The 13,590-nt window shown below is 36.2% G+C and overlaps 1 protein-coding gene across 1 annotated transcript; it reads right to left on the bottom strand.

Moving 5' to 3' along the window:
* Positions 1-8,206: 8,206 nt before the first annotated feature.
* LOC134854504 (STE20-related kinase adapter protein alpha-like) lies at positions 8,207-11,442 on the bottom strand. Its single transcript, XM_063870782.1, has 4 exons — positions 11,290-11,442; positions 10,204-10,946; positions 9,005-9,193; positions 8,207-8,812 (listed from the first exon to the last, which is right to left on the bottom strand). The coding sequence occupies exons 1-4, from the start codon at positions 11,433-11,435 to the stop codon at positions 8,538-8,540; spliced, it is 1,353 nt and encodes a 450-aa protein (XP_063726852.1). The 5' UTR covers positions 11,436-11,442; the 3' UTR covers positions 8,207-8,537.
* Between the last annotated feature and the right edge of the window lie 2,148 nt (positions 11,443-13,590).

Below are 13,590 nucleotides of genomic sequence, written 5' to 3'. Positions count from 1 at the left end.
TTGAGAAATTACAGATTTTTTGTCTTACAGTTGATTGTCAGGATGTTTGAAATGGTGACTCACTTTGTGTTTCTCGACATTCTAGTATTGATAGATAGCTATATTTAGTTGAAAAAACAACGTCTGTGAATATTGAATTTGCTCTTTGTGAATTTTGGTGTTGTATATTTTTTATGTAGTCTGTGAAAACTTTTGAGAAATCTATATCTATATCATCTGTTGGTATTTGATGAGTAATGTGATTTGGCTTTTGGTGATGCCATTTTGATTGTAAATGAACCATAATATGATGTGACATTACATATATCTTTGAGATAGTTGTAAAAGATTTGTCGTTTTATTTTTACTTCGGGAAGTTCTTGTTTACATGGGCTTTATCCTTTTTCGAATAGACTTGCAATTAAGTTGTGACAAAATTGTTTTTGTCCTCGGGAGGGATCATTTCGGGGTTTTATGAAAAATGGGAGTATCGAGTTGTTGTCGAAATTTTCGTTGTACTCGATCATGTTTTATATTGTAAAACTGTTAGTGTGTAAGATTCAATATGTCTTATTAGGTGATTCCAATTATATAGACGTATTGGTTTGTTGATATTTGATTTTTTGTTTTTGCGTTTTCCTTCTATTGATGATGATGTTGTGGTTCCTGAGTCGGAAAAATATATTTGGTCGTCTATCGGGTTAACTTTGTTTTTTGAATCTTTTAAGCCTTGAAGTTCCTGTTTTGTGTTTGTTTCTGATACTGAGACTTCGATTCGTCGTATGAACTCGTCTTTTGATCATTTGCTTTTGTTTTGTTATGATTGTTTTTTTTTCATGTTTGTCTTTTTGACCTAATTTATCCTATTCTTTGACTGTGAGGTGTGATTACAAGATCGTATCTTTGGATTTTAATTAAAAAATTATGTAGTACGATTGTTTGTTTACTGCTTAGATTATCTCTTGACATAAGGTTTAGGATGATGGATGCAATATTTGGGGTTAGAGTTTTTGTTTTCCTAAACTGTTAGTTCACACGGTTTTTGTGTAGTTATCTTATTTGGGGCATAGATTGTCGTGGTTGACGGGTTGGAGAGAGAGAGAGTATATCAATTCGTGGGAACTATTTTTTACTTTCTCGTGAATAGGTTTCAACCTAAGAGTTACCTACTTATTCTTAACTAGGGGTTGTGATTTGTGATCAAGGGTTGGAGAATAGTAAATCAATCGACAAGGTTCAGGAATATTTAGAACACAAATAGATCGTTAGATACTATTTTATGATTTAGTAATTTTTTAAGGGTTTTAGCCTGGGTCATCTAAGAGGAAGGGCTCAAGTGAAGGATGTGTAACCGAAATTAAAATGGTTAGTTTTTCAAAAATTTCTATTAGTCCTGGGTCGTTTATAAGTGTTGGGTAGAGAATCGACGTTTGAGATCGTTAGACACTTTTAAAATTATGGGAAGGTGAGAACAAAATTGTTCTGTTTTGATGCAAGGAAAGCCTTGATGATCAGTTATAAAATGAATCAAATTTAGGTTTAATTGAAATTAGAGATCCAAGGAAAGCCTTGATGATCTGTTTTTGAAAGAAAAAAGAAATATGGAAAGCAAGGATAAGTCTTGATACATTTTAATTTAAAAGCTTGAAGTTTAAGAGAATTTAAAAATTATGGTTTAGGTGATATTAGTTTTTTGAATTTTTGTTCTTATGTTTTAGGAGATGAAGCTGGGATGGGGAAAATCAGGCAAGTTAATACGAACTAATTTTTGTGTTTTTAATCAAAGAATTTTTTATTCAAAAGTTTTGATTTACTGCAGATTTTGGGGGAACGACTTGTGCTCTTTTTATCAGTCGTTATTGTATAGATAGTAAGTTTAGCACCAATAAGTTTGTTGAAGGATTTCTTCGAATTATTTTCATGTCAGTAATTGAAAATTTAAATTTACTGCATAAAGTATTCTAAAAACAAAAGTTTGTTCCGGTTTCCGTCTTACTATCATGTAGCAGAGTGGTCCGAGTCCTGATTGACTTTAGCGCCACGATCTTGGTCTTCTTCCAATACCTGGTAATTCTGGTATTGTTTGAAAATTTGGCCTAAATTTATTGAGATGTAGAGACATTTCTTTTAAATTACCTATTCGGTCTAGCGTTTTTGCAATTTTGCAATTGTCTAATTCTAAGATCTATTTTTCTAAATCTAAGTTAGTTAAGGTCTTGTTCGAGACTTTCGGTCCCACCATATGAGTTAAGTTATTTTGACTATACTCATAGAGTAATTTCACATAAGGTACATCGATTGCTGGTCACGCTATCTTATTTTCGGCCGGATAGATTCGTGCAACTTCTTAGTCTAATACCGATCTTAATTTTACTCTTATATCTCCTAGTCTCAGTAGATCTAGTGTATACTGGTTTATGCGAGTTAGTTCTTGGAGTTTACCCAGAAGGAGAACAACTGTATTCTAAGTTTTATTCAAATTGTTCTGGTGCTGAAATTACAAGTAGTTTCAGCACTTACAAAAAAGTGTATATGTTAGAGATGGCATATGATTGGTTAGTTATAAATATTGTATAGTGATTTTCCATCGTAAATATAAGTGGTCTATAAATACTAGTTTTGAACTGGTTCCACCAGGAACACTGAAAAATTTGGAATTTCCTAATTTTTTTGGCAACTCATTTTGCATTTTTCTTGTCGCAACTTGTTTTTGCACCTGTTTCCAATGGTTCGCGTTCAAATTTTACGGTTTTTTCTCAGATGACTTATTCATCACAATCAGTGTTGCCTTTATTCTTAAGGCCGCAACAGGCATTTGACGCCTCTTTTTATCTTGAGCTGAGATTCATCCTCCAATTTTCCTCAAACATTTCAATCAAGTAAAAACAACTCCGTTTCAAATATGCCACTGCGCAATATCCTTGTGCTGACCAGCTTCCAAAGTGGGTGCAGAATTAGCATGGCCTAGTCAACTTTTGTTAAGTAGTTTTTATGTCTTTTAGGCGCCTGAATCTTCTGTTGGCGGTTGAGGACGAAATAGCGATGCGAAAACCGAGGACAGACGAGGAGTTGGACACTAGTGTAGAGACAGTGGAATCCATGGTCATCGACTTCCGACAGTTACTCGCGGACACCTTCCGACGACCTGTGGATGACATTGCAGCACCTTCTTTAACTACTATTTGTTTGCGTTATTGTTTAGGTAGAGAATCTTTCCATTGTAGCAAAACCGAACAGATCTTAATGCATTAGAGTTAATTATGTTTTAAAATCAAAATATTTTCACAAAAATAATTATGAACCATCAATTTTGTATATTTGTGAAACTGGTATTAATACGCTTGAAGTTTTTTGCCAAAGTTTTCTGTATGTATAGTTTTAAGATTTTTTAGGCGAAAACTGCAAGTACCAAAAAGAAACCTCAACCAAGACGACAATCACTAGTATCCGCCCCCACTTCTAGTGAAAAACAGATCGGCGGGGGAGGAGCAGGGGGACTGACACTACCTGGAATCACTGGCTCCTCCTCCATTCTGCAAGAGAGGTCTCAGATGAGTCAGAGCAAACTGGGGGGCAAATTTTCCGCGCCTGGTGAGTCGGTTACTTGGATTTAAAAAGAATTCCTATTTTTACAGTTGTTCTACTTGTTATTATGGTTAAACGCGCTAAGTTACGATGAAAATTAATAACAAATCCGTTCATAAATCTATTCTGATTTTCGATAGGGGAATTTTTTTGTTAAAATTTTCAATGTTCTAAGAAGAATTCTTAATGTTTTTACTTGCAAAATGTCCCTTTCGCAATATTGCCGCTTTCGATATGAAAAAATGCTCAATGTAAAAATCCAAATTGCCAAAACCCCGATAATTTACCAGAAAAAGGTAATTTTTAATCATTCTGATGCAAGATACCATTAAGCTGTGGTAGTCGATACAACGGTGCGTCCAGTATTTTACGATATGAAAAGACTGATTAGATAACTTTTGTTTCAGCAAGGAAAGCTTCCTTTGCCTCTCAAAGAGAATCGTTTTCCACTAAAGGATCGAGCGAGAAAAGAAAGTCATGGTGAATATTTTTACTCTTCATCTCAATCGGAGGAGATTGAACAATTTTAGGTGAAGTTTTAATCTTTAAGGGAAGCTGGTCCAAAAGATATGACCCAGATAGACGAACTGAAGAAAAAGAGGATGCAGATAAAAACTGACATCTCTTCAGGTATATTTTTTGTTGATTGCTTCCGAACTGTTTCAAACTTAAATTGGAGACGAGTTTCATAAAAACTAATTTCACAGCTGAATTTTTGCGTTTTGTTTCAGATTGTCGAGCCTGAAACGCCGTCGAGAAGTTAGTTTCTTATTTTGCTTCCATCATTTTGGTGATTTTGGGAGAGAAAAAAATATAGTTCATTTTTCTGTGTTTTAGTTTGCAGAAAGTCTCCATTTACCAGTCAAATGTTAGATACTAAATTGAAAATCGAAGTTTGTTGGTTGCTGTTAATTTGAAAAAAAATTTTTTTTTTTAAAAAATTTAGGCAAGACAGGCGACATTCATTGCCAAAAGAGATTCTCAGAGGTAAACTTCGCAAAAGAACAATCCGCAGATCTTTAATTCTGTCATCAGCGAAAAGCAATTCGATCAATTACTCGATATTCTCATATGATTTGATCAGAAAAACATTCATTAAAAACCTTGAAAACTGCGAGTTTTTATGCTGCTGACAGTTTTTTTATGCTGCGAATTTTTATGCTGCTGAAAGAAAACTAGTTCTCAATTTGTAGAAAATTGATTCAGAAAAAAAGTTTGAAAGAATGCATCCACTTTCAGAGATGAAATCGACCCAATTTGTGACTCAGAAAAAATTATCAAGTCACCATTTGATAGACTCCCCCCTTCGCCAGCTGAAGGGACGAAGAGACAGTCTGAATGAGTCCCCGTCCACCTGTCCACTCTTTCCGACTACGAATGAGTTCGCGGCACAGCTGTTGAGGCTCCGACATCCCGGCAAACAGGAGTAACCATTGATAGAATTTTGGATCCACCCTGTCGACTTTCTTTAACTATCCCTTCCCTTGTAGATACCTGGTAACAAATACCACCCTCCCCCAGTGCAAAAAATGGGGGGATAGTTAAAGGGATCCACCATGTTCCAGCCCACTGAACTCTTTTGATGGCTCCAAGTTTCTACTAACCAGGCAGCAAAAAAGATTAAATAAACAGAAAAAAAAGCTTTTTTAACAAAAAATTGAGTACAAAAATTCACAGTTTATTAGAAATGTCTTTCAAAACTCGCAGAAACTTTTCAGGAAAACGGATTTATGTTTCGCGAAAAAAAAACATTTAATGGGAACTATCTCACAAATTACTGCTGATTTTCAGAGACCCTTCCGAATCAGCGAGAAGGGAAACCTATTTCATACCTATAGGGTTCAGCTGGAACCTCTTGAAGGTGATTTGTTGAAAACAAATTCATTATAAACTCATTCTAATACGATTTTAATAACCGTAATATCAACTTGAGAAGTTTTTTCATTAGTTGTTAACATTTCTGAAGCAACTTTTTTTCGTCAACGGCACAGCTCGATTAGTTTCGAACTCACTCAATCGTTGAGAATTAATCAATGAATTTTGAATTTTGCGGGCGAGCTCAAACTTTTCTTGCAAATGGTAATGGAAATTTTTCCAATGTTGTGCCATTTCGGATAACTTCGTATACGATTAATTGAAATTATGCTAGTAGACTAACTAATTTAAAATTTGTTTCAGAAGCCATGGACGCTCATGAGTATATGGACTACTCACTGGAGTTCGAATCAATTTTTAAGAAAACGGTAAAAACTAAATGAACTTTATCTAAGCAAGGGGCCCGTTACAAACAGAGCTCATGCGTAGAGTAGTATTTAGGCTGAATTTCACCCGCTCCGCTGCTATTCTGGCCCACATCAGAAGATCGGAAAGACACCATGTCCGATGAGTCGTTCATCATCAACGCCAAACGCAAGATCGAACTGTGCATGAAACAAAAATGTACGAAGTCTTTTAGTTTTATTTTTAACATCACGAGTGCTTTTTACTTTATGTTTTTATCGAATCGGAAATGTTGAACTTTTCATTTTGTGTCTGTAATCGGAAATCCTAACTTCTCTTATTAAATAAAAATATTAAATTTTTCCTTTTTTCTTTTGTTTCATCTTGATACTGGCTTCCAATATAACTTATTCCGCCCAGATGGTATGATGCCCCCTTCGAATGTGAGAGCAGTGGCCTGTCCCAATCATGGCCACGAGGTCCGACTGAGCTGGGCACCAATGGACCAGTGGCCATGATTGATCTGAGCGTACTGACCATACGATGTACTGACGATACGAGAGGAAGACCATACGACAGGAAGACCACACGAGAGGTATGATGTACTGACCATGCGAGAGGAAGACCATACAAGAGGTATGATGTACTGACCATACGTGAGGATGTTGAGGATTGCGATCTGCCTCAGGCTGTGAAGAACAGACAGATTGTCATTCTTCAACAGGTGCTGAAAATTATACTATCTGATTACCATTTTGAGACTTGGATGTTCCAGGTTGTTGATTTTTTGAATTCAAAATTATGACCCTGTCAAAAAATACAGTCGAATATAATGTTAATTTTTAATTTGTAAACTATAAATTCTTAAATAAACAGCGAGTGTTAAATGTTTTCTTCCAGTTTTTGGTCGGATATCTCAAGATACGCGCATTAACTGCCAGGGAAGAAACAAAACACTAAGTTGTGTTTAATTCCATTATCTGTGGACTCTGTTTTTTTATCTCGCGTGAATCTTCACAAAAAAAAGATAAAAATTCCGGAAATGATTTCAAACGAAGAGTCGATTTTTCTCGCTAAGCTTGACGTGCTATCAGAGTAGTTTATTTTGTTAGTGGAACGATCTGCAGTGTGATCTGAACAACCCCTGTACTAATCTTTTCGGCCCAGATGAGGACTTCATTCCTCTCCCTTATTCCGGCCAAGATGACTCATCCACAGTGTCTACCGGCACAGCACAGGTAACCCTTCTCCAGACAAAAACCTGGATAACCAAAAGAACCGAAAGTCAGAAAGTAATTCCAGCCAACCAAAATATATTTTTCGATGCGTGAAAAACTGCAAAGGTGTCAAGCTGTTTCGAAGCGTATCAAAGTTGATCTTCATACACCAAAAAAATCTCTTAGATATTTCCATACAATCTTCTATCATGAAGATTATTATGAAAATTGCATATGAAAAAAGAAAATTGTATAACCAGAAAATTTTTCAAAAAGTGCTTTGTTTTCTTTAAAACAAATAGATTTAAATTTAAATGAGGAAAATTCAATTTTCCTTTTTTTTGTTTTTTTTTTAAACTATCAAACATTTTCAGTTTATGTTGTATCGACTTAGTCAACCAATTTTGCGGAACTTTGAGGGCAAAATATATCCGTTTGGGATTGTGTTTCAGTTCGGATGGGTCGTAGAAAAATTTAAACTTTAAGAAGTTTTTTATGACAACAAAATTCCGCAAAATTGGTTGACTAAGTCGATAACACACAAACTGAAACTGTTTAATAGTTAAAAAAATGGCGTTTAAAAAAAATAGAGAATGAACCGACAGAAACTAGGACGAAAACGAAAAATTTTTTGAAAAAATAATTAGTACCTGAATCGGGTTTGAGCTGATTAGTACTTAGGTTCTTCAGGAGGATGATACTATTTAGGCATCTTCCTCTAGAAGTGAAGATCCTCTAAAAGTGCAGATCTTGTGGACAAAGTTATTTACAGTAAACAGTCTAGTACCCGATTGCAATTTCCTTGCTTATCGCAAGGGTAAACAAGTTAAATTTTGAGGAATATTTTTAAATTGATTATTTTCAAATAACTGTACTATAACTGGTTAAAGATTTCTTACACAGCTGAAGAAAATTTAAACACGGTTTCGAATTAATGCAATTGTATTAGTTTGCAATAAACTGACAGCTAGCAATATTTTAAGTTAGCAAAACATAGCCCTAGAAATACCTTATAGATCTGAGCCAGCGTCACAACATCGGTGCTCGGCGCAGAGCTGTGCAGCTCATATGCTGTTCCCTTCTCTTGTGGATAAATCGTCTTAGCTCTACCATTTCTTAACTCGCCTTTCGATGCTCTTGTCATAATTACCGATGGTAAATAAAATTTTCGACCTTTCCTAGAAATCTATTCGATCTTAAAATGCTTCTAAGTAACGATAAATTGCATTTCCTTTATCAAATATCAAGATTTCACCAATAAAAGTGAGCTCAAATCAAAATTTACATAAATAACCACAGTGAATATAATAACTGCTCAAACAAAATGCACCCTTTCGAGCTGTGGATAAGTTAATTTCTCATCGCACTCTATGATACTACGTGTATTAACCTATCTGAACTCTCCTGTGTATAAAATGATCTCCTTCATGTTGTTTTCTGCAATTGCAATCATTAATTTGTCCTTTTTTTGTACAGTTCTATCTTTTTCACGTTTCGAGAGATTGAAATAACGAGGCCAATCGGATGCTTCTGCTCTTAGAAGTTCCAAAAGGATCCCCACAATCCCTGAGGAGTGGCAGCACTCAACGCATTCAGAGAGGACAATCCATCCTCGGGTGGTAGGTGGGAACTGAGCTGGCTCTCGTTCTCTTCCTCGATCGTCTCGAATGTTCCGAGCTGTGTGCCTCCCCCAGTGGTGATTACGGAGGTGGTGGACTTGTTGTTCCCCCCACTCACCTCCCCCTCCCCTTCTTCGGTTGTTTTCTCGTCCACTGGCAAGTCTATGATGGGTAGTTCGCTCTCCAGTTCACCTATACACGCAAAGATATTTCAGTTTTCGAGCACATCAGATTTAGGACAGCATCTTGCATACTCATTTAAGCTCAAACCATAAAGCTGTGAGTTGAATTAGCGGAGCATATTGAAACGTTTAAAAACTATTTCAAGGACAACTTGGACCTGAAGATGTTCAAAAAGGACAACTAAGCACAATGACAGCTTGCCTGAGCCGGACATGCGCTTCTGTTCGATGGGGTTGGTGAATGGACAGGACTTGAGCAGTTGTTCGGCCGTGGGGCGTGTCCAGGGGCTGGTCCTGCAACAGGTGTTCACCAACTGGTGGTAGTCCTGAGAGAGAGTCCTCTGTTTGAACACTAACATGTCCATCTGGGCTGACTCGTCCGTCATTTGACCTTCACAAATGTATCACATTAAAATAATTAAGTTAAGTTAAGACCATTTATCCACGAGGGAAAGGACCAACATAAGAGCTCTAAGCTCATCATGGCGAACCGCTGTTTTGCCCCTGCTTAAGATGCCCCTGCCTAGGCTATTTTATTTTGCTTATTTTTCAGGGCTGGGTAATGTTTCCTCACCCTTAAGCACGGATCATGGTGGGCCTCGAACATCCGACCTTTTGATTGGGTGGCGGAGACGTAACTACTTCACCAGTGTTCCACATATAATAGCCATAAAAACTGTTTTCCCGCAGAATATATAAAAAAGTTCGAGATTTTCTAAAATGTCTTATATTGTGAACTTCATGTATTTTCTGCCTGAAAACAACTTTTACCTTTTGATCCAGTTTTCTCAAATTGGGTTAATTTTAACAAAAAAGTGCTAATCAAAAATTGTTCTACAAATTCAAAGAGCTATTGGTTATTTTCAAATCTTGGAACGTTCTGAAGAGATTCGCTTTAAATGAGATAAAAAATTGACTTTCACTGATGGGTCGGTCAAGTTGTTTTTAACCTTTAACTACCACTGCTTATATCTAATGTTCAGACTTCCTGAAATCAAATTTGAAAAGATACTTCACCTCAGATCATTTTTTGCAAAGTTTTGAGAGTTTGAAAATTACCAATTTGGCCATGCTCTGGACTAGTTTATGTGCACTTTGAAAATTTTATCCAGAATCTTGAAAGCGTAACGCAAATTATTTGTGTGCGGAAGTATCCGGCACAACAAAATCGTTCCAACAAATTGAATTGAAGCTAGCTAATCGATCGTATTAACTTCGTACGACTCAAATTTTTACACTTGATCTCTGATATTGTCCAAAAAGTAGAGTTTTTCAATATTTTCTTTTCCCAAAAAATGGTCGATATGAATTAAGGGGTAGTCGGAACATTCATGGCTTTGCCCTGATATACGAGCAGTCTTGTTGGCGTCTATTATTGTAACATGCAACATTTGGCCTCACCTTCTTCTAAGACAGTCAGAGTATCTTCATTTATCGTGGAGCTGTCCAACAATCGAGGCGTGAAGCCTTTCAACTTCTCCAACATAATCAACGACGGCGCCAGAGGATTCGTTGGATCTGTGAAGGGCGGGACTCCGTTGTTCAGTTCCACACCCAGAGCACCAACACTGTAGATGTCAGCTGGAAAACTGAACCCGCGGGTATCTTGGGCCAAAACTTCCGGTGCAGTCCAGGGCAAGTAATCTATGATATCTTTAGGCAGGTCAAACAACATGCCCGCTGTCTGGGCTACACTTTGAGCATATTCGAACCCAGTCAAGTAAACATGACCTTGTAAGGAAAGCAGCACATTTCGTGAACAAATTCTGGTGTGGATGATTGAATTGACATGAAGGTAAAACACAGCTGAGAGAACCGAGGTTAAAATATGCCGTACTAATTTTTCTTTGAAGCCGTATTCGAAGTGCTTTTCCAAAATGAACCGACAACACCCTCGTTCAGCGAAAGGCATCGCTATGAACAGATTACTTCCCTCGATTTCGGCCGAGTAAATTGGAAGAATGTTCGGATGGCATAACTTGCGAAGCGTGAGTACTTCGTGTTTCAGCTGTTCAAGTAAATCGTCTTCGATTTCCAGCAAATTGACCATTTTTCTGACCACCAACTTCTGGTTGTTTCTATCTGAAACTGTACTTCTTGTGCTTTTGTGGCTTTTCGGTTTACTATTGTTACTCTTGTATCCACTAAAATCAGGCTGCTCTCTATTCAAATTCACTATTGACACTTAATTAAACAAACCGCCAAAAAAAACTCTCAGAACATAGAGATCTTTTAGGATTTTTCCCCTCGAAAACAAGCAAAACCAAACGAATTAAATAGGTGCCTAAACTTACTTCATGGATATTTAGTATGCGCAATATTTATGCCGTCCCTGGTCATCATACGAAGCCATTATAAGCAACTTTAATTGAATTCTATGGTGCAAATGGCCATAATAAAAACTTTGCCATAATTTATTTTCCTCTGGAATATCTCCTGGGGAAGGGGTGCAAAAGGCGAACTGGAAAAGAGAAGAGCCTTGTGTACATATATTCCTCTTCGCTTTTGCTTCCCAGAAGAGGTGGGTGAAGATGATCTAGTTGGGAGTCCAGAATCATGGGTCCGAATCTTCCGCTGGGGAAGTAGTGTGGGGTAATTTGTATCGCCATGTGTTGAGGCAGAAACGAAATCATGCAACTGAAAAAACAAGTGGATGAATTTCCGTTTCAGCGACTATATTACAGTAAAAAAGAGGAAATTTACACTTTTCCGTTGTTACATTTAAAAATAATTTGATTTTGCTTTCAATCATTTATTGGTTTGTTGAACCCTCAAACTTGGGAACTAGTAGTGAAGCTTAAAAAATCCAGAGCAAATTATTCATTAAAGCTACTTTAGTGCTCCTCGGAAACTTTCCGGCTTGATTCGAAACAGGAAAGACCACAGTGAGTTCAGTCAATGATAGTCCTAGGCGTAGATGCGACCGAGTGCAGGTGCGATCAAGGGAATATCTCCTCTAAGTCAGAACCATAGTTTCCATCTGCGCAAAACTTTTACAATATTAACAAGTTAAGCATCAATGAAACAGAAATTTAAAGAATTAACAAAAATCTCCGTTCAGATAACTCAAATGTGTTGAACCTTTTTAAAATATTCTACAAAATAGATCACGAGTTTAAGAGCTAACAATTAAGCCCATTTCCATTTATCAATCGGCTCGCAAAAAGCATTAAAATTTACTTATTTTATACTGTGAATCGATTCGTAAGAGTTAAAAATTTTCTGAGCACGCGATGAAACTGAAATTTTATACCAGGAAATGATTAACAAACACTTAAGTTTTTCTAAGAAAGCCACTCAAGAAATTTTGAACTATTTGAAATTAAAGCTTGATCCTATTAGCGAGAAGCTCAGCTTTTTTCTAATCAAACTTATGAGCATGAGCAGAAAATTTGGAATGTTTTAATTGCAAGATTCGATTCGCGGAACCGATTGAGCGATTAAAATGAAAAAAAAAAAATCCATTTGTTTCATATCGTGAATCGGCTAGCGATTTTTAAAGGAAGCTGAGCAAGAATATAAATTTTGAATTTCCGGCTGATTCAATAGGTTAAATCCATCCAGAAAAGTTTAATCGTTTTCAGGCAAGCTTATGAGCAATAAAACTTTGAAACATTTCAGATTGTTTTCATATCTTTAAAAGGTCGGCAAATGTATTAAACTTTTTCGCCCCGGATATGTAGGCGAAAAGTATTGAGAAATTGAAAGATGTTTTGAGAGCGGAATCAGTCTGCAAAAAGTTAGCTTTATCAAGCAAGCTTTTGAGCAACAACACAGTTGTTTCATGGCGTAACAGAAAAAAAAGAAAGAAAAAACGTCTCCGGTCAATCACAAACAAATATTGAGCCATTCGTCGTTTGCAGTCAAAACAAATGAGAGTCGGATATAACAGACAACGGGCATAATGACCCCCAAATGCCAACCCTAAATATTTATGTATGTTTCTTAGTATCAGGAAAAGTAAAACCAAGTGATTTTTTTCTGAATCGACAAACCCAGAAAACTTGTTGGTGCACCTGTGACGGAAGATTTGTAGGGTTAAATGTGCACTGATAAATCAAGCCAGTATCATGTATTATCGGTCTCGCTTATTAAATAATAAAGAAATTAAAATATTATATTTTTTTCTTTTTCTTTCAAGTTTAAGCATTGAGATTCGTTAAAATGTCTATGTTTTCTAAAGTATGAAATCCTAGAGAGTGAAAATTTTGAAATGAAATTGCAACAAAAATTAAACTCCTGCAACCAAACAGCATGCAGGTTCGGGTACAAAAAAGAATTTAAAATTCTTTTGAATTTTTTTTCTTAATTTTAAGAATGTTCTGAATGAACCGTAAAATCTTCCAATTTTTTTTATATACGAGCATCTAAGTGTTGGTATTGGAAACCTTAGCCCAAATAAATTTCCCGAAAACATGCAAGAGAGGGTACAAAATTTTAAAAATTTAATTTTGAATTTGAAATTTTTCCAAGTTTCAAGATTTTTTGAAAGATTTGTAAAATCTTTCACGTCTTCTAATCAACAAGCTTCTGAAAGGTGGAATTTTGTCATAGAAATCCGAACCCTAAAGTACACCGCCAATAGCAGGCAACAACGGAATATTTTATGCAAAAAATTAGGTGTGGAACTTTATATTTGAAATTAATGTCTATTTTATATTCTTTAGAAATTTCGAATAATTCGTAAAATCGTCCACACCTCCTAACTACCCAATTTTGGAAGGTTAAGTTTTGGCAGAAGAAACCCACTCCTAATATAAAGCCACTTAAGCGAGCAAACTTGAAACA

This window comes from Symsagittifera roscoffensis, chromosome 9, assembly GCF_963678635.1.
Source record: "Symsagittifera roscoffensis chromosome 9, txSymRosc1.1, whole genome shotgun sequence".
Classification (NCBI taxonomy): domain Eukaryota; kingdom Metazoa; phylum Xenacoelomorpha; order Acoela; family Convolutidae; genus Symsagittifera; species Symsagittifera roscoffensis.
Note: the sequence above shows the minus strand (reverse complement) of the source record. Positions and strands in the feature narration are given on the sequence as shown.